The 24,330-nt window shown below is 35.7% G+C and overlaps 2 protein-coding genes across 17 annotated transcripts in view; one reads left to right on the forward strand and one right to left on the reverse strand.

Moving 5' to 3' along the window:
- Positions 1-4,329, reverse strand: part of WDR72 (WD repeat domain 72) — a 124,980-nt gene extending 120,651 nt beyond the window's left edge. For 2 of the 5 annotated variants that reach the window (XM_021276676.4, XM_072043349.1), the window contains exons 1-2: positions 3,669-4,326; positions 1,931-2,122 (exon numbers count right to left, since the gene is read on the reverse strand). In XM_021276676.4, the coding sequence (XP_021132351.2) occupies positions 1,931-1,957 (27 nt within the window). In that variant the 5' untranslated portion in view covers positions 1,958-2,122; positions 3,669-4,326. Of the gene's footprint in view, positions 1-1,930; positions 2,123-3,668 lie in introns of all 5 variants that reach the window. The other 3 variants (XM_021276678.4, XM_021276677.4, XM_027467211.3) reach the window with 3 other exon arrangements.
- Positions 4,330-14,625: 10,296 nt separating this feature from the next.
- The window catches only part of LOC101792590 (protein unc-13 homolog A), a 44,317-nt gene continuing 34,612 nt past the window's right edge, over positions 14,626-24,330 (forward strand). For 2 of the 12 annotated variants that reach the window (XM_072043355.1, XM_038184923.2), the window contains exons 1-4: positions 14,667-14,829; positions 16,188-16,217; positions 20,034-20,133; positions 23,819-23,936. In XM_072043355.1, coding sequence (XP_071899456.1) covers positions 14,748-14,829; positions 16,188-16,217; positions 20,034-20,133; positions 23,819-23,936 — 330 coding nt within the window. In that variant the 5' untranslated portion in view covers positions 14,667-14,747. Of the gene's footprint in view, positions 14,830-16,187; positions 16,218-20,033; positions 20,134-23,818; positions 23,937-24,330 lie in introns of all 12 variants that reach the window. The other 10 variants (XM_021276683.4, XM_072043356.1, XM_038184921.2 and 7 more) reach the window with 10 other exon arrangements.

The following is a 24,330-nucleotide window of genomic DNA, read 5'->3' on the forward strand; positions in this document are numbered from 1 at the left end:
GTCCCAACTTTGCTATTTACATAAGCTGTTATTCAGAATCTTATATCCATGAATCTGAAAATACAGCTCAACAATATTTTGCAGTTTGTGAAACAGCAGGGTGCATGTAATGGAATAAGTTAGAAAAGAAATGAAATATGAGGAAGCTTAAGTGAGAAACAGGAATAAAACAGAGAGGTAGAGGCTGCAGGGAAGAAAGCAGAGAGGATAGTGGTAGGACATGAGGTTAGGTAAATTAAAATGGAATGATAACCAAAGAAATAACACTAAACAACAGGACAAAGATAAGAAATAAGTTTGAAGTAGTTAATAGCGACAACTTCAAACCAATTAGTATTCAGCATATTACACAGTAGATATAACTGTCTCCTTTAAGATGTACATTCAACAGAAAAAAATGATTTTATACTTCAAGTAATTAATAGCTCTAATCAGATGTTGGGCTACAATTAAAATACTTCAGTCAGACATCTCTATTTCCCACTACTTTGTTCTAATGTATTCTGCCAGGACTTGCATTATTCCACACTTCTCTCTCTACTTTGTTTTGGTGGTTTCATCCCCCCACATTCATCCTGGAGGTCCTGCCAGCCTGCCACTAACTTTCAGTTTAAGATTTAACAGGACTTGCTTGGAGACCTGGCAGAACTACACACTAGTCGGCCAGAGGAGTCACTGCTGAGTGACCAGCAGACCTCCCCTGCAGTGTGAATGTGCCGCTTTACAGTCCAAGAGAGCAAGATACCAGGACCAGGAATCAATACAGACCATTTTAACTAGCAAGAACCACCTAGTAATAGTTCGTTTGTATTTCTTGAACGAGTGACACAAGAAACACTTATTTCATTCCACACAATAATTTACCACAATCAGAAGGAGCACAGTAAGGGCAACACCATCTCCCAGCTGCTGATTACATCAAAGGTTTGCAGCACAAATTCAATTTTATGATGTTAATCTCAGCCTGCCACTCAGAAATTTTCTCTGAGGGATATGATTTTTCTCTGGATTTCATTTTAAGAATGATTTTCTTCTTCTACAATCAATAAAGATATGTTTTCATCAAAAGACTCTATCTTGGCAGAATTCAATTGGCCATTTCAAAACCTTTTGGTGACACAATATTAATTAAAATAGTTTATGTTGCTCCTAAACTGGAAAACGGGGGCAGTGAAAACAAGCAACTCAGAACCCTTGTACTCTACACACCGTAATAAGGTACAATAGAATAACCTACACCTCCTTGAAGTTACTGCATTACCCCATAGCCTATTATTTAAAGCTTACTAGACAAGTGTCACGAGATGCTCTTTGGCCAAGTGAAAAAAAATCAAAATACATGGAAAAATATAAAAAAAACACTTCCTTTTACTGTCATTAAAGAGTAAATGTTTCAGTAAATGCTTCAACAACAAAATCAAGGATCTAGTAGCTGTGTAAACATTGTTTGACAACAATTAATGCACGTGAGCTAAGAAACTTGTTTTTAAACCACATATTAAGAGATCCTGTGTACATGCAGTTTATCTGGGGGAAAAAGAGTACATTATATGAGTGTTTGGAACCAGGTGTCATTTAAAACCACATTTCTTTTTATTGTCTGAATGTCCTATCAAATACAAGACTAATTATCTATAGAAAATTAGATGTTTAAGCATCTTAGTCCTACCTGAATTAAGGTAGAACTTCCTTAAGCATACAAATAGCATCAGTTAATTCATCTTCAGTGGAGTTACTCATACATGTATTTAAATGGCGAAAAGCGTTACTTATGTGGGTATTTAATCAGGGAGGTTTTATGAGAAGTTCACTCCTCCAGTTCTTACAAGAAAGTATATATAACAGAAGTGGGACACCAGTATCTGCAGATATTAAACTCAGATTTCTACAAAGTTGCACCTAATTTTAGCCTTAGCTTTTCTATACCTACCTTTATTAAAAAATAAGTTTTCCACATGGAAAAAGTGCTGCTTCCTTGTGCCAGCAAAGAGACAGCTTCTTAGACTTCCCTATTAAGTTCTTTTGAAGAAAGTCTTTTATGATCTTTAAGGAACTAGTGATTCCCACAAGCATCACAGGATCTGCTAATGTAGCTCCAACCCCAAGTTTATGGCCTATATGCCTTGGAGAACAGAGAATAACAAACAATGTCAAGAATTCACATAGATGTAAGCAAAGTCATATATAATCTGCAATAGGTTTGATGTACTTTGACTTTTATGACATACCACAGATTCTGTAACAAACTAGCCATAACTAAGCCTACAGAATTCTTTTTTCTTTACAGTACTTTAACAGAAAAGAAAATCTGGCAAGGTCAAGATACTTTAAATCTGAAAAACTCTCAAACCGAAAGTCAGTGAACATTCATCAAAGCTTTGGTCACTCAGTTTGTCTTCCTTAAGTGACCTTGAAGTCACTGAAGATAAATCTGTTCAACAAAGGGGTGGTGTTTTTGGTTCAGCTACACTGTACTCCAGAATGTTGAAATAACAAACAAACTTGGAATCAGATGCTGGAAATAAAACAATTAAAACATTTCACCAGCCTTTGGCTTTTATATAGTGATGTAAAAATCACTAATTAGCATTGTAATCAGTTGCATCATAATGAAGACTTCTAACCTATGACAATTCAAGAACTTCTTATTTTTCCATCCTGCTCTTTGAATACTCTTTATGACTAAACAGGCCTCTATGCAGTGTTCTGTGCTATGGGGCATGCAACTGTTTAGTGTAAACAAGTCTAAATGATTTATAATATTTACACAGCCAAATAAGCTTAAGTACAAAGACACTGTTTATTATGAAGCAAAATCAAAGTCCAGAATTGATTCAATGCATTGCAATGCATGGATTGCACTTCTTGTTACAGTAAAGTTCTAACTTTAACACCAAGAACACGTAATGAGAATTCCACTCTTGTTGTGAGATCAGGCCTGCCAACCAACCCCAGCCTTATGAGCAGAACTAGCTCACAACAACAGCTGTTTCTGTAATGAGCATTCCTAAAGGATCATAGTTCTTTACCAAAGGCATCAATGTGTTAAAATTCCCTGATCTATTAAGAAAACACTGCTATAATAATCCTAGCAATTACTAGAAAAGTAACAACAGAAACATGAGAGCGATGGCATTGCAATGCCCTATACTTTGTGCCTACCCAACAGGGCATCGCTACAACAGCGCAAAAGCATTCTGCCATTCCCATGGCCTACTATTTCCTGTCCTGCTGCGTCCTCCCATCACTGCGTTTCTCCAGGAAGACCAAGGAAGAAGCGCACTCTCCCACAGCCAAGGGAAGGTATGCATAAGTCTCCTGATTTTCAGGGACTGGGAACACTCACATGGGACAGCTAACACCAAGTACCAAAGCTCCGATATAATACAGCTTTACAGGTATTGTAAGCGACATACAGATGGACCAGAAACAGTTGAAAAGAAGTCTGCTCTACTCAAACAAAACTCCCAGGAGCTCGGACAAAGCTGGACCCAGGATCCTGACCAAGCACTGCACCTGCACCGGCCCCAGCCCCCTCGAGGCACCCTCATGGCCGCCACCGCTCCAGCTCAGGGCACCAGCGGCAGGACGCGAAGCTCCGACCCCCACGGAGCGGTGGGGGTGCCCGAAAGGCGCACCGCAAGAGCCGAGCGAGCACAGTCCCTTACCTCCAGCGGCTCCCAGGCACCACGAGCGAGGGCAGGACCGATCAGCAGCAGCGAGAACGCGGAGGGGATAGGGAGGAAGGGAGCGGGCGCCGGTTTTATCCCGCTCAGGGGAGGCTGCACCCGGCTCTGCACCCGCCCTGGGCGCGGGACGGTGGATGGAGCAGGGGCGGCTCGCACCGCCCTGTCACAGCCCAGTGGTTCTCGCTGAGGTGAAGAGCTTAAACGGTAGTTTTCTGCCTTAACAGTTCTATTTATTTATTTATTTTCTGAGTGGGGGTGAGGGGATGGACGAAATGATAAGAAATAGAGACTAGAGGGGAAGAAAAACAAAAACAAAAAAAAGGTTAAACCTGGGCTACAGCTACCCTGCCAGCCCCCTCACAGGTCTATAGGCGTTGTTAGAGGCACGGCCAGACTGTACCCCACCTAGGGAGAGTCTGAGATGTACAAACCCACCCTTCAGAAGTTATCCCTTAACGATGATGAGGTACAGGTAGTTTTTCAACCATCTGTCCTGCTTCAAGCATGGCATAAAGAGCATTTCTATTTGCAGCGGCTGATTGAAGGTGTGGCTGTAGATGAGGGTAGCTCTCCCGCGATGCAAGCCTTCAGACAGGTGCTTCTAGGGTAAACTTAATTTCTGACAGGTGGAGGAATCCGCAGCTGCTGTGGGGGCTCAGTATGAGAGGGCAGTTAGCTGCAGAATTAGGCTCTTCATGGTGTGAAGGGGGTATCAATCATTAGGGATGTAAACTTCTGTGCTTCAAATATTTATGCTTGAAAATAGTAACTTAGTTAACTTATACTAAATAAGTTGTGAGCAGGAGAAAAGAAGTGAATAAAGAAATTAGTTTTCCTTTGGTTCACAAGTCTGCATTTTTCTTGTTCAAGTATCAGATATAAAGCAACTATAGCCTGTGAGATGTTCTGTGAGGAGCCAACGTGGACTAGCTGCAACATACAACTGTGAGTTTATCTTTTCTGCTGAAAGTCTTAATTACAGCTGAGCTAACAGAATAATGAGAGTTATCATTATTTAGAAGTTTATGTTGCTAAGCACAAAACTTCCTGAATTTTCTTGCTTAATATTTGCTGAAATGATATTGAAATGCGCAGGGAGGGAGTAGGGTGCAAAAAAGTTTATGTATATCTTTAATGCCTATACTTCTTCTGTTTTAAGGTAAGAGCTAACTTTCTGTTTTAATACAGTAACTAGTATGGTGGCTTATTTGTGCTGTGTCTCTGTTTTGGTAATATCAAATTCATGCTTATACTAAGAATGCTTCGCTGGGGTACCTGCTTTAAGATAAAAAAACAATGTTTTAATAAATTATATGTAATTATAGTCTTTGTCTATTGGCTACATTGTAAGGGTAAGTAAACACAAGGAAAAGAAGCTTATAAAGCTTATGAAACTTTGAAACGCATTTCTCTCAAACTTCTCTTTGAAACACTTTCTCTCAAACTCTTAGTGGCTCTGCAGTTCAACATTCAGATTATTATTTTTTTAATGCTATAAGATTAAAGTCTTAAGAAATTAAACTTCTTATACTGCTTTGCTTCATAAATGATTTTATGTAGGCAAATTGTAAACCCTGAAAATAGGCCTTCAGTGGAAAGGCTGATGTCTGGTTAGGTTGTATTGCTACAAGTGGCAGACACGGGCATGGAGTATCTTAGGTGAAAGCTTACAAAGGCACCTCCTTTCTGGGCTTGCTTCTGGGGATTTCTGTAGTAGTCACACTGAAAGCAAAATGCCCTAATAGCAGTCTATTTATTTATTTATTTTTAAAGAACTCTTACCCTCTAAAGCCAGTGGCATTAACTGGCATGTCAGCAAGTTTTTGTAGTCAGAAGATGCTTATGAAGAAAGTGAAATAACTGTATGAGACCAAGTAATACCAATAGATAAACCAAATATTGCTTATGCTCCTTGGAACTTCTTGGGACTGCAAATTCTGCTTGTGAACTTAAATAAATGATTTTTGACAGACTTCTTAATCATTGATAGCTGGAAGCTCCCATAAGAAAAACTGCTATGTACATTTTAGCACTATTTGACACAAACACCTTAATTATATTTAATTATATTTCATGCTCAAGAGGGTCATGGGTGTTTCAACATCATATTTGTTATTTCAGTAGAAAAAAAAATGCTATAAAAGTAATACCCATATTTATCATCATTTAAATACACTTACAGTTTCATGGTAAAAATATTGATTCTGAAATCTGTGTGTATTATATATGTGTGTGCACAGCAATCAGTATTCCTTTAAAAACAACGATTTAGTTGTATAAATCATGCAACTTATTCTTAGCTTTCATAACATTTTTAAGATAATGTAGTTTGAAGTTGAGGATTTCAAGAGATCACTATTTGCTGGAGGAAAGGATATTGGCTTATGTGGGCTGCTGGTTCTCCACAAGGAAGGCAAGAGCAATTCACAGGTGGAAAAGTGTGCAAAGGAGAAGAGTGTAGGTATTGAATACCGTAGGCTTAGAAAGAATCTCTTCTGAAGAAAATTAGATCTTTTTTTTTTCCCCCAAACGTGAACATTGGTTGCTAGCTGTAAACATGATAATTGAGGAATACGTGTTGTTATAGGATAATTGCATTTTATTCCAGCTCTTTTCCTAACTTTCAGTCTGTCAGGAAAACTACTCCATTTCACAGTTATTTATTACAGGAGGTTTTTTGGTTTGTATGTGTGAGTTTTTCTGATTGTTTTGTTGAAGATAGGTTATTCTGGCTTGGGGAGTTAGCTGAGTGCTAGCTCCAGAAATGTCGTGTTCCACTGCAGACTTGGGCACTGGTCTATGCAGAGACATTATGTAGCTAACTTCTGTGTTAGTCTCTTATTTTCCCCAAATGTAAATTGCTAAAAATAAGTCTAGCTTTCATTATGATAAAAATTGAAATTTGTTGATGAAATGCACTTAAAAAAAAAAAAAAACTATGAAAGAACTTCAGAGATGTTTTTTTGACAAACTAGACCCATTTCTTATACATTTTTCATTAAAATGCCAGTTCACTAATTTATTAACCTTTCAGACCATATAATAATTTCAGTCTTTATTTACATTATTAGAATCCAGTAACTAATTTATCCATTTCTTCTATCTTCATCTCCCTCAAAGTACTTTCCCTTTTACTTGAATGAGCAGAAAAGTAACTTCCATGAACTTAAGTATTCATCTGTTCCCAATTAGCAATCAAGGGATATTTTTGAGATGAGTATGTGCAATTAGTGTTTAACAACATTGACAGATGTTGTGTACTGAAATATGAAACAGCATTAGCTTAGATTACATTAGGGAAGAATTGTCAAGTAGTGAGAATTTATTGTCTTATGTATGCTGTGTTGAAATATTGATGAAAAATGTTACATTTGTTGTCAATTGAGCTATTGTTTTGCAAAGATAAGCTATGGGTATGTTCACCAGTGGATGTACTCCTGGAGACTGAAGGATGCTGTTGATTAAATTGACTCTTTTATGATGGGGAAAAAAAAAAATACAATTTCACCAATTGCTATAGGTTAAATAGATGATACAAGTCTCTACTTGTTATATTCTGGAATTAAAGCATGGCAAAATTCAACCTCTTGTCATCTCTGTCTAACTGGATTTGCAAACTGTACGGATTTCTTTCAGATGAAATGCTATAATTTCTAGGTCCGACAATAAGGCAGCATCACAATATCATTAATTTGAAAATATAAGGAATAAGTCTTACTTAGTGAGCATTAGATGTAATATACACTTTGAGACGCTAGAGGGAGCCAGAGGAAAGCATGGAGAGAAAAAAGACATTAATTGCCTAATTTTCCTGAGAATGTGGAAATGGGATTTGTTATTGTGGAATTGATGTTGAACTAGATCAAGCTTGTAGAAGCACCTTTCTTACTATTTTTTCCATATCATAACTATTAAAAAAAACAAAACAAAACACTTTCTTGCCATAATTATTATCTTTATGCTTTGCCTTGTAAGATTATCTGTACAAAATGGATTTAGTTTTTGTGAGTTTCGTTGTTGTTTCTGAGGAAAAATGTGGAATACTTATTTCTATCATGGTACACAATATGAAAATTTTGAAGCAATTTTTCCCAATTTTAAAATTCCTTTAAATAAACAACATAACCATATGTTTTCCTGTAGTCTTGCTCCTGTAAGGTCTTATAATGTGGGCAATAATGAAAGCTGTATTTGTTTCTAGGAGTTTCTCACTTTCCTGGGATGTGAGAAACCATGAGAAAAAAAAAAATAATAATTTGCACTGTCTTTCTACAGAAGTGTGACAGGAAATATCTTGGTTTCAGGTAAATTTGTGTTTAATGTGACTTCAGGGCATAAAGTGATTTTAAAAGAAAAGTCTGGAAATGCTGAGCTATTACAGATATTTAGAAATACTGATTTTAGAGGGAACATTTATGAACATAAGATATGGCTATATTTCCAAACAGACACAGGATATAAATACTTATCAATAGTTCCACTGCTTTTCTTTTAATACTAATATTTTAAATCTAGTTGAAAAGAAGATTACAGCTTTAAAGAGAAGTCAAGAGCCCATACAGATTAAATGCAGCCATTGAATGTACCAATGCTTTGAAAAATTTTCCATGCTTAATAGCATGCATATGAAATGCAACTGATTTTAGGCTCCTGATATTGGATTTTAGGCTTCAAGGTTGACTGGGTTAGAAAACATTCTGCTAAATCACAGGATAGTGATAGTAAGATGAAGACTCTTATTTTTATCTGTTTGCTTAGAAACCTTTTTTTCCTCCTCTCTTAAGGGTGTACCTTTTTAATATAGAATAATTCCATTGACAAAAAGAAAGCTAGCTAGGTCCAAACACTCCACTGAATCTCAAATTCATCAGGATGCTTTTATGTATAGAAACAATGGAGAAAAAATAAGCACCCATTTCAGATCTATAATTAGGAAGAGATACAGAGAGAAAATTACCAAATATGGTGAATAAGATGAGTAACATTCAACATCCCAAAGAAAGAAATTTTATAAAAACAAGGTACTATTTTTATAGTCATGAAAACAAAATTTAAAAACTAGATATGTTTACTCTTTTCTTTGGATGTGTACTTAAGAGAAGAATGACATTTTTTTTCCATCCCAAACTTTTCACATGTAGTATGAAATACTGCAATGTATTTTATCTTTTTTTTTTTTTTTGTGCATGTGTGACAAGACAAAGATTTACTGTGTTTAAAGAGGTAAATAAGTCTGAATACAACCGAAAATCACTTGGGAATGAGAAGGCATTGCTGTCCTCCAGAACAAATTGGAATTTCCACTAGGTGTCTCTAAAATCAAAGTAGTCATGAAGGTAGAAAGCATGTGTGCATGTGAATGCGTGGAACAGAGATGCAAGAGACTGGAAAACATTTTCTTTCCTAGGAAACAGACCTGTATTTTTAACAATCACTGACTGAGCAGAAGAGTTTGGCTGTTGGTGAGCAAAGGTTATTTGGAAACCTTTATTCCTCCTTAATTATGAGCACAGTTGAATTTGAATTAGGAGCAAGCAATTCTATACAAATCACACTAAGGAGCAAAGCTACGAACAACAAAACAAAAAACTATAGATAATCATGGTTAACTAAAAAAATAGATGATGAATACTAAATAAGTTGGGCTTTTGTTAAGAGATTTGTTTCTTTGTATTAACATAGCCTTTTCTGATCCACCTATACAAAGGCATATGGTCTCAGTTGCCCGAATGATGAGGCAGAGTTCATAGGTCAGAATAGTACCTAAACTTAGGGAATGTAATCAGAAGTACGTGATCCTTTTCTCAGTATAGTGGTGCGAGGCTTGATTTGTATGTATTGAGTGTTTATTTATGCAAAATAAAATGTTTGTTTTAGTAGCGTTTTTCATGAGAAGATCCCAAAGCACTGTACATATGTTAATTCCAGATGTAGTTTCATAAATAGGTGATTGATAGTTTTCAATATTAATGGAATGGTAGTTAAGGAAGGAAAGATGTAGATTAACAAGCAAAATTTGTATATAAATCTGTATGTTTTACCTGGGTTTACTCATCCATTTCTTATAAAGCTTTTTCCTAAATTAAAAACAACAAAATTTTATCATTATCTTTAGGTGTTCAGTTATTCAGAAACTCAGAAATCTATGGGCATCTACCTTAATTCTACTTGAAATACCGCTTTGCAGCAATAGAATGAGAGGAAAAACCTGCCAGATAAAACTACTACTAACCTACTAGCTCCTGTGACTACAAAGCATATGACATATTGAATACAAATTTAAGACATCTTTTGCATGTGTTACAACTCTAGGATGTTTTTATTACTGTGGTTTGACTTCTTGTTATTAATCTCCAAAACTAGTGAATAGATATTTCAGTGAAATTTGTATCCATATACTTGGTTAACAACATGAAATGTTTGTAAGGAGAACCATTTCTTTGTTTCCATTCAGAAAAGGGTAAATAGAATGCATCACTATCAAGATGATTCTTGTAAAGCCCAGAACACATCACCAGTTATCCCTAACCATATTTGTGCCTATCTTCAGGAGTCAGGGAACAAACTAGTCTAATTTGTAGTTCCTGTCTTCAATATTGCTTCATATCTTCTCAGACTCAAAAATCAGCTGCCTGGTTTTCTGCTTATCCTGTTGTTTTGATACATCTCTTGATAGCATATTTTGTTAAAGTTCCTTATTTCTACATTTTATCACTTATGGCATCTCCTGAAAAATTATTAGTAATTATCTGGGAATGTAGAATCTGTTTCTGAAAGGTAGAAAAGAAATCTGGAAAGCCTGATTTTTTCTGACTCTTGGTTGAATTCCTCATTGTTTTCAGCTTAGTTTTGTGATCACAATAAAGAGAATGTCTTTTGAATTTGATGTGAAGAATGTGTAATTTTCCCATAATAGACAAAAATCTCCTCATGCTAGTTTCTATTTTAAGTCTATACTTGATTTCAAAGGAAAGGCCAAAACCCCAGTTTATCTCATCTTTTGAGGTGATTGGCATATTGCTTCATATGCTAGTGAGATACTAAGGAGATACTGATCAAAGTTAATAAGCTGGAAAATTCAGTCATCGCATTAATTTGCAAAGGAGCAGATTCCCCCTCTTCTCAAGGGGGGAATTTCAATAGAAAGAAAGATTAAATGCTGGAGTTCCAAAGACAAAGGTTCTTTTTAAATATATACCCAGGTCAGAATAAAAGGTTGCTTCATAATATTCAGATAGAAATGTAAATTATGCAAGGAAACTTCTACGCTCCATACTTCTAGTAACAACTGAAATTTGGCTAAAAATTCTTCTTTGAACTCTTTATTTTTTTTATTATTCTTTCTTATTACTAAGAATTCTTAGTCATAATAGTCTGTTTTCATTCTTCTATGAGAACTTAGAGGTTATTTTTCATATGTTTTTGCAATCAGTATTCAAATGTGCTTTGTTCATTTTTCTCTCTGCAACATATTATATTAGAAACCATGTGTTCATGACCATATTTGTTGAATTACAAATATCCTGTAGAGGAAGAACTTCCTGCGAAGAACAATGTGTAGTTTTGATGCCAAGTAGGTAAATCATCAGACTGAAATCTCTTTACTTTTGATGCTGCAAGGTTTCAATTTGCTAATGTTATGTAATTACAAACAAGGAAATATAACACCTTTAAAAACAAAACAATTACATACATCTTTCAGAAGAAGATCACTCAACGATGTAAAGTATCAAGTGACACATCTTTAACAAAAGCACTGTACCTTATTATTCTCTTCTATTGAAATGGGGTGGAAATACAGACAGCTTTTATACTTTTCGGTTAGAAATGCAAGACAACTAATTCTGTTCATTCTTTTAATGTCTTCCTGAATTCTTGATTCTTCATATGGATCTGCAATATTGGGACTTTTTAACTGAAGTCAACTTACAGTACTGAAGAAAAATATCAGGCATTAAATAAGAAATGATAAAATGGAGGAGGAAAACATTGGGGAAGGCATGGCTAATAAGGTATTTACTTGGAGTTACTGAAAATATTAGTTAGTGAAACATGCTTCTTGTACTGCATCTTCTATTCTTATCTCTTTAGCCACTGTCCTAACAGCTTATTCAAGCTCAGTGCTTTGTTGTTGATGTTAAATGTAATGATTTTTTCCAAGTGAGAAAGCACTTGCACATACGCTGTTCTCAATTCACAGTGATCATTTCCCAGCTGGAAATGTAGACTAGCTTGAGATGGTCCTTTGTGGGGTTTGTGTGTTTGAAATTATATGCTTATTTTTGTGCTTCATAGAAAGAAAAACTTGGAAGAACGTATTTAAAAAATGAATATGCAAACCATAATCTTCTTATTTTTGTAAGCATCATCTTGGTCTTCAAACAGGAATAAAAATGACTAGCACTGCTGTAAGAAAACTGTATGATCACTTCACTCATAATATAAGAATGAGTGAGTGGGTCATCAAATGCCAAATGCAGTTGTGCAAAAAAAAACAAAAACAATTTTTGCTTGGAAAAGTATGTTTGAGGGTGCTGCAGAGAGACCCCATCTGAGAATAGGAGAGTCACAGTATGCCACACTAAGGGCTGTGATAGCTAAGTGAGTGAAGGGAAGAGGAGGCGAGTTTGCACAGATTCAGGATACAAAGATGACATTGTGTGACTTTGACTTGTGTGAAGACTTTTTGTAGACTCTGTAATGAACCTTGGGAGCAGTGATCACACCTCTGTTCTGAGGTAAACATTTCTGAATTTTGACCCAAATACAAGCTCAGGATTAGATTTTCAGCCAGTTAATACCAGACTAGCTCTGTTAAGTTCAGTGAAACTCCATTGTTTGCGTAAGGTGTAAATCTAGTTCTGGGAGACTTCTTCAGAGTAAATAGAATTCAGAGGAGAAGTGCGGGCATATTATTCTAAAAAGCAAAATTGAAAAGTAATTAACTTTACATTATCACATAGTTGCAAGATCCTAAAACAAATACTTGACACTTCTGTGGTACACAACCCTACCCTCCCAAAAGACTATGCACATCCTGCAGTGTGATAGCAGATTACATAAAATTCTGCACTGAATTTTGTCATTCTAAACGCAGTTTAGGCCACTGTATCAGAGAATTGTTGAAGTTGGAAGAAAGCTGTTGAAATAGTTTACTCTAACTTTCCTGTTTCAACAGGATCAGGGATTGTACACAGGTTTTGAGTATCTCTAAAGGTGGAAACTCTATGTTCTTTCTGGCCAGCCTATATTTCAGTGTTAAACTGCTCTCATGATTTTTATTTATTTTTTTAATATTTATATGATATATCGAATTTCAACTTGTGGCTACAGACTCTTGTCCTGTTACTAGGCAATAAAAAGAGGAGTCAGTCTGGTTTACACCTCCCATCAGATCTTTAAAAATACTAATAAATTCTACCTCTCACCCCCACCCCCAACCTGCTTTTTTTCTCTTTTCCATATTAAACATTCTCAGCATTAACCTCTTTTTGAACTGTCCTCACCTTTCACTGAAATTCAGACAACATCTCAACAGAAACTGAAGTCAAAAGGTCTATGCCTCCCTCCTCAGTTCTGAGGACACTCCTTCTCTTTAATTTAAGACCTAAGATCAAACGCTAAATTTTAATATGATGGAGACCGAAAAGTTTAAGATGTTACTTGTCTGTGAGAAATATATACTTATACACACACAAAAAAATAACCCAACGAATCTGAACAAGTAGTCATAAATGTCACAGTTCTTAGTGATTTCAGTGTTTTGAGTATAGTTGAAAAATACTTTAACATTGCAAGAGTATCACAGAATCATCTAGGGTGGAAGAGAGACCTCCAAGATCATCTAGTCCAACCTCTGACCTAACACTAACAAGTCCTCCACTAAACCATATCACTCAGTTCAGCATCTAAACATCTTTTAAAGACCTCCAGGGATGGTGACTCCACCACTTCCCTGGGCAGCCCGTTCCAATGCCTAACAACCCTTTCAGTAAAGAAGTTCTTCCTAACATCTAACCTAAAACTCCCCTGGCGCAACTTTAGTCCATTCCCCCTCATTCTGTCACCAGGCACATAGGAGAATAGATCAATCCCCACCTCACTACAGCCTCCTTTAAGGTACCTGTAGAGTGTGATAAGGTCACCCCTGAGCCTCCTCTTCTCCAGGCTGAACAATTCCAGCTCCCTCAGACACTCCTCATAAGACTTGTTCTCCAGGCCCCTCACCAGCTTCGTTGCCCTTCTCTGGACTCTCTCAAGCACTTCTGTGTCCTCGTAGTTAGGGGCCCAAAACTGAACACAGTACTCGAGGTGGAGCTTCACCAGAGCCAAGTACAGGGGACAATCTTTTCCCTAGACCTGCTGACCACACTGCTTCTTATACAAGCCAGGATGCTGTTGGCCTTCTTGGCCACCTGAGCACACTGCTGGCTCACATTCAGCCGACTATCAACCATCACTCCCAGGTCCTTCTCTGCCAGGCAGCTTTCCAACCACTCATCTCCTAGCCTGTAGCTCTGCTTGGGGTTGTTGTGCCCCAGGTGCAAGATCATGTGAAAAATAAAGTTGACTAACAATGTTAGAAGTTTGTGTAGTATATTAAAATGCAACTTGTTTTGGTCTGTAATATTGGTATTTATTTTAGAAAGTTAAGCCTTCTTACGCTTAGCTATAGCTAATACAGTAAAATAAAAGTTCTGACTGTGGGAACCCATGTGTAAAAGATCAAACCTTTTGTACACTTCCAGTGTTTTGAAAATATTAAAATGAAAGGTTAAGAAATAACAAAGTATGTTGCTAGTAAAATAGCTGCAGTGGTTGTTCTTGCCAGATGAAGATGGCATTCAGGAATGTTGTTTAGACTAGAGGCAGCTGCATACTGCAGATAGAAGTTGAGGAAATGAGGGTGAGGAAACAATTAGAATATTTCTCCTTTCTTTTTCCATCTCTGGGTGTTTATCGAAGCAGAAAGTATTTGTCATTGGTCTTTCTTCATAATTGGTCCTTTAATTGGCTGGCTTTGCTCCATGTAAAACATGGGAGGAGCACATAGGAAAAATGAAACATATGTCTGCAGTGAAGAAACAAGAGGTAGAGAGTGATTTAATCTCCACCAAGCCGAACTTTCTCTTTTCCTTTTGTAAGTAAAAAATAAATAATTTTTCCTTTAAAATCATCTTTCGACTGGAATGGAACTTCTCTCTATAAAAGGTAGGCTTTTCTTATACAGGCTCCTTTAATAATGTGACATTTAGTGGGTGACTATTAGAAGCACTTTCGTAGACTGCAAATATTTATTGGTGATTTAAGTGAGTGGGAGTATTTCTTGTACTGCTTCTTTCAATGGAAGTGTAGTACAAACAATGTATAAATTCTGCACTCTTGCAGTGCAGTTGAACTGTGGCAGTATTTGGAGCCACAGTCTGCCTGTCGTTCAGCAACAGTTTGATGGTCTCTCCCTGTTTGCCTTGAAAACTAAAGATTTCTCAGAACATAAAACACAGTGGAATTACTCAAGTTGTCAGATAGACATTATCCAAATATATTGCAACTCCACAGAATACTGAGGAATGTTTAGGGACAAGTGAAAGCAAGAATAAAGAAAAGGAGGGTAGACAATAGGCAAGTGGGGAGGGAGTCAGAAAACAATGGTAAGCTATAGGAACCTTTGCCATGTAAAGCTATGAACTTGCTGTTTTTCTTATTTATTGGCATTTGCTAGGTTATAAGTATAGCACTGAAATACATAATTTGCATAAATATACTCTTAGAGCAGTCCTAATTTTTGTTGGACTGCATTGTTTCATTCAAATTGAACTGAACTGTCTTATATGCAGTGATACGCCAGGAAAAGTTAAAGATTATCTTGTTTTGAAGTTTAAATTTAATGATGTTTAACAGTTATATGCCATCTAAAATAATGACCAGGTTATCATACTTAGGAAAATCTAAATGAATCACAATCCTATTGGCTCCAGGGTATTCTTCCACAATGGAAGTCACACCACAGAGTGGAATTTAAAATCTGTAAAAAGTCAGGATTTGAAATGTTAACTTGGTAAGGTATTTACTACAGCATGTCTTTTCTAATAGGTAGAGTAAATACAATATATATATTTAAAAATATATATACATAAGATGCTAGACATTAGATTATGTGAAGTCTGAGCCTTCTGCGATTTCTGTTGAGAAGAATTTTGAACTAGCATTATGAAGTGATGGCTAGTATGTGATCCTCCCTGGTTGCCTTGTTTCTGTTTTGCTATTTGTATTGTATCCAGTTTTTACTAAGTTTCTGTAAGCTGTAAAAACTTTCTACATTTTTCCCAATTTATTCAAAGAAATGATATTATCACAATGGTCTTTATATTTGTAAGTGATGCTTTCATTTTTGCTTACGATTTTTTTTAAACCACTGAAATCCCTTAGATTTTTAATAAATTTTTGATAAATATTGTAAATGTATGATATGAATACAATTATTTCCTTTTTCTATAGTGAAAAAAGGAAGGCTGGATAAAGCAGCTGGTAAGTCTGATTTCCCTTTTAATTTCTGCTTTACTTTATTTTCCTTGAAAATTCATGTGTGTGTACAGGTACCTTAAAAAATCATTTAAACCTGGGATGACTAATATACATGCCATCAAGAGTTCCTCAGCAAACAAATGAGGAAGTGTTCTAAAGATCAAATTAACAAAACAGATTAGACTCAGTCTGTTATTTTCAGTTGCTAATTGTTATTGTCTCTCAAACAAGTGTTAAAGGTATTTCCAATAAAAAGCAATTTTACATAACTTGACCTAAATATCTCATGGGTCAAGAGAAACTTTTATTACAAAGAGTGCAGTGTTTTAGCTTCACTAGATGGAGGAGTGTCTGGATTTTCCCGGTGAGGAAAAAGAAGGTGGGAGGACATACCTAACTGAATAGCAAGTTACATCGGCCCTAGTCCATAAACACGAGCAAAATCAAGCTGCACGGGATGCTATAAATCTGCCTCTAGGACCAAGATTTAGGCAAGGAATAGGGAAAAAAAAATACATATATATATATATATGTATGTATATATATAAAACTTAGCCAGAGATTTCTCACATATAGGTAAACTAGATTTTCTTTTTAGATTCTTCAAGATCTTCTTAAATCATTATACCAGCTTCTCCTGAGAACTAGAACCTAATCAGTGCAACAATTTGCCAGTAGTTGTCTGGTTAATATGTTTAAGTGATGCCTGCAAGTTGTTCAGAGTTAACTGGATTAAAGAAAGATAACCTGAAGTAGCACAGGTTAAGCTGCTTTCTGGGAACCTGATTTTTCAACTTGGAAGTAGCTGTTCTTCACAGTAAGCTCTGAAGTATGTGTATCAAGTACAGACAGAAGAAACTTCATTAAATCCTCACATAATCAAACTGTTCTGTGGTGTTCAGCAAATCTTTTATTTATGCTCAGAGGTGACAATCTACAAAAGATGATTGTCAAACTGAATTGTTTGGTACAAGTTAAGTAACTTTTACCTTATTCTGTAGAAGACTTGTTAAATAGTGTGAATGCTGTATTCTCTGATAATTGGTCTTTTTTGGAGGTAGAAATTTATACAGATGGTGACTGAGTATAGTGTTGACATAGCCCCATGTTTCTCAAAACTCTTAGATTCTCCTGATTTGCTCCTCTGTGTAAACTGCCATAAAGCTGCTGTGCTCTGTTTTGCACTGAAAGCTAAAAATATGAGCAAAGGTACAACCTGCTCTTCCTTTTCCTGCACAGCATTGCACTAGACACCCCCATTTTTGACAGGCAAAGAATTGGGAGTTGCAGTAATGGCTTTATGGAAACAAAACTTTTTTTTTTTTTCTTTTACAAAATCTACGTTTCCTTTCCACTACCAGAATAGCTGAGTAACATTCACTTTTGACAATTACTCTTTCAGGAGGTTACACATCTGTTTGTTTGGAAGATAGCTTTCACATATATCTGCTGGTTTGGAAGATAGCTTTTACATTTTGTTACTTGATATAACTCAAAAAATCTGAAGAAGGTTAATTAATAGTAAAGTGCTGGAGGGTAACATTTAGATACAGGGAAAAGCTAGAAAGGCCAAGGAACTCCTGGTGAAACAGCAGTTTTAAAAGGCAGATTACAAAGCTCCAGGCAAGAGAAAACAATGATAATGCAGACAGACTGAAAATTATTTAGTTCTTATTCTAGAAATGGACCTGGGGAAAGACAGAAAGTAATTGGGATTTACTACTGCTTTCAGTAGTAATTTAATTAATTTTTCTATCTTATCATTTGTTTTCCTTTAAAGCAGTGAGTTTTAACTTTGGGGGAGGTTGTTGTGTTTTTGATTTACATTTAGAAATAGATGCAGGTGCTCCAAATGGTTGCAATTAAACCCCTTAGGTTGATATTTTTCAGACAAGTGATTATAACGGAAATCTGTTCTGAAAATTTCTCACAACTTAAGCTGTAAGTCTCCAAACCAGAAATGACTTTATTTTCTAACTATAAAACACAAAATTTCACCTTTTGACTCAGGTAAACAGGAAGATTACTAGGACACTGTGAATCACACATTAACACGATTTTTCAAAAATAAGCTAACAGACTTCTAAATCTATATTGACTTTGTCAATATTTTGTTCTAAGTAAGAAAAAAGATGTGTTTGAGGAGATTGGTGTCTTATAGAAAATAACATTGGTCACTGTTTTTATTTAAAAAAAGAAGTTCTTACATAACATCCTTTTGTCAAACAATATCATCTTTCCTGGTTGATAAGGTGTACAAAGAGGATGTACAGAGGTAACTTCATTTTCATGCTTTTTGGTAGTTGCTGTGTAATTTGATACCATATATTCAAGTGACTGTTGTAGACAGCTTCCCCTCTACTTAGAGTGGTTGATTAATCTGTGTTAATATAGACAGCTCAAACATGGCTTGTTTCTTGGGCACATCTCTGACAATAGTTCCAAAACAAAGAAACAAAAAAGTATGCTGGTGTTGATCCTTACGTAGAATGCCAGATGTTAATACAGGCTGGAAAGCTTTTCTGGATGGCTATGTCAAGACAACGTTATACACCCTTTGCTGCACGAGATTCCTGTGTAAGGCCCTGTCATGATTTTGGCTGGGATAGAGTTAATTTTCTTTGCAGAGGCTTGTCTGATTCTTAGATTTTTGATGGGAATAGTGGTGATAACACAGATATATTTCAGTCATTGCAGAACAGTGCTTACACAGACTTGGACTTTTCTGCTTCTTCTGCTGCCCTGACAGCAAAGAGGCTGGAGGTGCACAAGAAGTGGAGAGGGACACAACCAACACAGCTGACCCAAACTGACCAAAGTGATGTTCTGTAACGTACATGTGTATCCAGCTCAGCAATAAAGGTTGGGGTAAAGAAGGAGAAAGGGACTGGACACTCAGAGTTACAGCATTTGTCTTCCCAAGAAACTGTTATCCATGAGTCTTGCTTACCTAGAAGTGACTGAACATCAGCATACAGATAGGAAGTAGTGAACAAATTTCTTGTTTTGCTTTGCTTGTTTGCAAAGCTTTTGCTTGACCTGTAGCTGTCTTTATCTCAAGTCAATGAGTTTTGTCACTTACCTTTCTGCTTTTCCTCCACATCACACTGTTGTGGATGAGAGCAGCTATGTTGTGCCTAGCTGCCTATTGGGGTTAAACTAAAATGGGCCCTAAAAGGCAGAGTAATTCTCGTGCTTTTTTCAGTGATATTTTCAAGTAGATTGAAAAATTTTCAGTTCTATTCTTTCTGCTGTTTAGGTCCTATTATAAGAATATTAATTCAGTGCATTTGCAATAATTTTTACAAGGGTGAGTTTAGTTGGGGACAACACTTGAAGACCAGTTTGCAGTTGTAACTACAGACAAAACTAGATTCACACTCAAAAGATGTGATGGAATTGCATTACTACAAGTTTGTGGTCTCACATTAATTGCACATAAGTTAATTCCCCATTATCATATCACTTGGAAGCCAAAGAAAATTTGCAGAGAGGGTATGCATGCTGGTTTCATGTAAAATCTAACAGAGAAATGGATAAATAACCAGAGAAGCCATATCTGGAAGCTGATAAAATACTAAATTACTTGTTCACATGTAGGATTATGTTCTCTCCTACCTGTAATGTACAGGGATTTTCCTGTTATAATCTCATAATTAATAAGGATTTCCTTGTTCAAATCCACATATTTGAGAGACATCTTTGAATGTGTTTGATGGGGTAAGAGTTAAACCTCTATAACCTTGGAGATGAATGTCTTCTAGAAGAAAAATAAATAAACAGGACTGTAACTAAATGTTCTTGTTACTACTTTTTCAGATGCATTCAATACCTATGTTGTTTTGAAAGTCCATAATTTGAAAAGCACTACAATAGACAGAAGAGGAAGTGAACCTTCCTGGGAACAGGACTTCATGTTGTAAGTAACAGCAGATTCATATCATTTGTCTGTGTTGCATCTTTGCTGTATTTGGATAGGATAGTTTAGAACAATTGATAATATCTGAGATAACGTACAATCAGCAAAAGCAAAGGGAAAAATACCCAGCTCAGAGAAGGTGCCAGGCAAGTTCTAAGGAGCAGAGCAAAGTTATTCAGCCACACCACAGATCAAGGTCAGCAGCCAACAAGGGAAAGAAAATATTTGTCTCTAGGTTCTTTAATTTGTGATATTTTAGAAACACAGGAATAAGAGGAAAGACATCTTAAATTGTTTCTCATGTAACTTGATTTCTGTTTTTCTCAAATCTCCTTCTGCAATTCATATGTTCTTTCCCTTTAATTTATTTAACAGCATATCTAGATAGTTTCTTTACTGACCTGTATCATTTTTCATTTCTGTCTGCATATCTTTTTCTTAACTTGTCTCCATCTTGTTATTCATTTTTGTTCTCTTTTTTTCCAAAACATTGTATAGCCTCTAGAACCTCACTGCCCAAGAAGGTCCAAGCATGTACACATTGACTGACGTTCTGATGAAACCTACTTTTAAGTGAAAATTTCAAAGCAGTTAATGAGGTTACTCCCACTATCTCAGTATTTAAGAACAATAAATATGTAGGCTCTACTATTTTTCTGTCCATTCTCCCATGCTTTTGATTTCCTCCTTTCTCCCTGCATAAATCTTTGTCACCACATACTCTTTGTGGAAACTGATAGGGTAGAGTTGGTTGAAATATTTTTACAAATTTAAACACTATTTGACTTTTTCTTTAAAGTTGTTCTCACATATTTTATCCAATAGTTTTTATGATTTGTCAAATAATATTTTGAACATTTTTACTTTATTTACTGATTATTAAAAACTATAAGTATCTTTTGACAGGCTCTACATGTAACATTATTTGGAATAACCCAATACAATTCAATTTTATTCTATATTAAGGGTGGTATTGCTAAAATGTCCATCCTTTTTTTCTTCTGCTTCACAGATATTTCATGTAAATCAATGTTATGTCATAGTGCTTTTAGTCTCTCTTGATGTCCTTAGCTTCATCTGAATTTTATTCTGAAGTTATTAAATTTGGAGTTTTTTCCTGATATCATGCAACTGACTGTTGTGCAACTGAGAACTCTTACAGAATATCATCTTGCTTTAATTGAAGACTAAGATGGACCAGTTTTTATTTACATTAAGCCAATGTTTACACCTTCTTTGCATGACATTTTATGGCTAGAGTAATGGAATATCGAAGAGGTATTCAAAAAGGCTGGTTTCCAACAATGTAAAAATAATCTTATTCTGGGGCTAATTCCTCCTCTGCTTCTCAGTCATCAGGTTTTTCTAGCAGACTGGTCAGAGCTTCATCTTAAATTATCCAAACTGGAGTAGCTTATCTGTCTTTGAAAATAATGAGAAAAAAAAATATATAAATATTAATTAATTAAAATCAATATCAATATTAATGTCAATATTAATATCAATATAGCCTCTATAAAGTTATGCTGCAACTGTAGCTTGTTGAAAAAAGATTGTCATTTTCTAACGTACACTAAAGTTTTGTCAAGATGATTTTTTGGCACTTTAATCTGGACATAAAAGTTTTATAAAACAGTGAGAGAACATTGAGTGGCAAGGTAATAGCGTATCAGGAAGATCAACATGTAAATTTCAGCAATTACCCTATCCATCACCTTTAGAGAAGGAGGCAATTAAAAATAAGTTAAAATGGAAGTGTAACATGTCCTTTAAATTCTCCTGAAAAATGTGTTAAAACATCTTTGTTTGTTTTATATTTGCTTTGTTTTTATTCATAATGTACATAAATGAGTGTTCCATGACATCAATGAGAATGAGCAATTTACTAGGATTATTTTTAAGTTTGCAGTTCATTGCTAATATAACCATAAACCAATTTTCCAGCATGCACTGAAATAACTAAATCTAATTAGAAGTTGGAGGAAATAAATTATATGACTGCTGTAGCTCTATCTACTGCTTAAACTTACAACCTGACAGAGGTTTAGAAGGTACTATAAAATACACTTATATAGAATTTGTACTATAAAGTCATGATGTTGTCTATTTTTTAAGGACACTCCCTTTCTGCTTGTTATAGTACACTTGGGGGTGGGGTGAGGGATGAGGACAAACCTATTCCATTGCACTGCTAACTAATTTCATACAAAACAAACCAAAAAAGTTAATATTCAGGTTTCACTCTTTCCTTAATATATTTGTAAAGAATCAAGCTGAACAAAAATTCTCTCCCACTATTTAACTCCACGAGTACAGTGGAAAATTAGACATTGAAGCATCCAACACAGCATTTCTGACAATAGTGTGACATGGTGAGTTTAGTACTTGTCTGAAGACTGGCACCCTTTGCTCTTCTCAGATTTCATTTGGCATTTTCCTGATACCTATGAATATATAGTAATTCACCACACAAATCAGATTACTTTTACTACTTAAATTTAATTCAAACAGAGACTACATACCATCAGTCACAGCAGCAGACAATAATGCATACTTTATTCATATTTACAGAAATGCTATGTAATTGTTTATGTTAAAATATAAAGAAATGACAGATACTATGAAGAAATTATTTACACTTATCACAATTTTAGTTCAATGTCATGGGTGAGTCATATATCCTGCTAAAATTTAGCTTTAAAATCCTGCAAAATAAGGTTGTGATATGATTTTTTTTTTTTTTGGCTCAAATTCAAAACCAGTTAGTAATAAAGTGCGTGCATCTTATAAATAGAATCAAAATAAAGCTAGGAGCAGTAACTCTTGAAGTTGAGAGCAGTTTTCCCATTGTATCTGTTACACATTGCACTGTTCTGCAGTGCAGCTTCTCAATTCTGATGATGGGAATAAGCTCCAAACATCTTTTATAGTTGTCTTCTTTACCATGAAAACAAGATATTAGGAACTGACATACTTCACTATAGGAGATCGTTTCTGTTCCTTCTCTTTGGGTTGTTTTTGGTTTTGTTTGCTGTTATGAGGGAAGATGTAATTTTTTCCCATACCACTGTAAATTACTCTTAGCTGAAGCTAAGTCCATATGGATTGACAGTGTGTGCAACATCATGGCCAGCATTGTCAAACCTTGATTTCATTAAAAATATTCCTACGAGTTTTATGTTAAAAATGATTGTGAATCCTACTTTCACTGGAGAACTCACCTACCAAAGATCAGCTATTTTATTTTACTCCTGTGCTTATGTTAGTTTTGGTGGATCTTGAGAATGCAGATTCTGTAGGGCTGTCTTGGGGAAACTAGTGTCCTGTGGAGGTTACTGGAAAACTCATATACAGAACCTGCTCAGAAGAACCTGAGCTAAATGCACTTCCTGGTCCTGTATTCTTTGAGTTGTATCCAGTAGTTCCAAATCATGTAGCAGAATAAGGCTACTGATGCCTGGCAATTGTGCCACATATTTTCAGCAGAATTGTCCTCATCAGTTTGTAAAAAGCAGTTTTGAACAATGTCCAGCCTAATGTCGACATCATGACTCTATTTTGCATTTTATGAGTATACTGAAAATAAAACCCCTCTGTATATACTGTAAATCACTAAATCGGTGTTATGACGGAGTAGAAGAGCCTGCATTTTCAGTTTAATGATTTGTGTATTAATTGTTTTTAGTGAAATCAGTGCTGATGAAAAGGGCTTCACTATAGAGCTGTGGAAGAAAGGCTTGCTCTGGGATAGCATTTTAGGAATTTTATGGATTCCCCTTGCAGCTGTGGAGCATGCAACAGACGTAAGTTGACCTTCTGTGGAAATATAAAGCAAATAAGTAAAACTTAATGAAATTCTCGTTTTTAGTCTCCTAGACTAGTGTAATGACACTTATAATCGATGTAAATTTATAATCTCAGTTGCTTCAGTGTGTAATACTGAGGCATAGTGCACATGTGACTTAGTGACAGCTGATGTCAATTAGCCATGTACACCCTGGAGAACTGGCTCACACACTGAGTCAAGTATAATTCAGTAAGTAGTTTAGAGTTCATTTGTACTCTACCTATTAGAGAGGCAGAGATGGTTCAGTTTATGGGTTTTGAGCCAGGGAATTTCAATTTGTGGTTCTTGGCCTTGGCTCTTTATAGTGTGACCTTGGGTAAACCTCTATCTCTATTAAACTTCGGGGGGGG

Source organism: Anas platyrhynchos, chromosome 11, assembly GCF_047663525.1.
Source record: "Anas platyrhynchos isolate ZD024472 breed Pekin duck chromosome 11, IASCAAS_PekinDuck_T2T, whole genome shotgun sequence".
Classification (NCBI taxonomy): domain Eukaryota; kingdom Metazoa; phylum Chordata; class Aves; order Anseriformes; family Anatidae; genus Anas; species Anas platyrhynchos.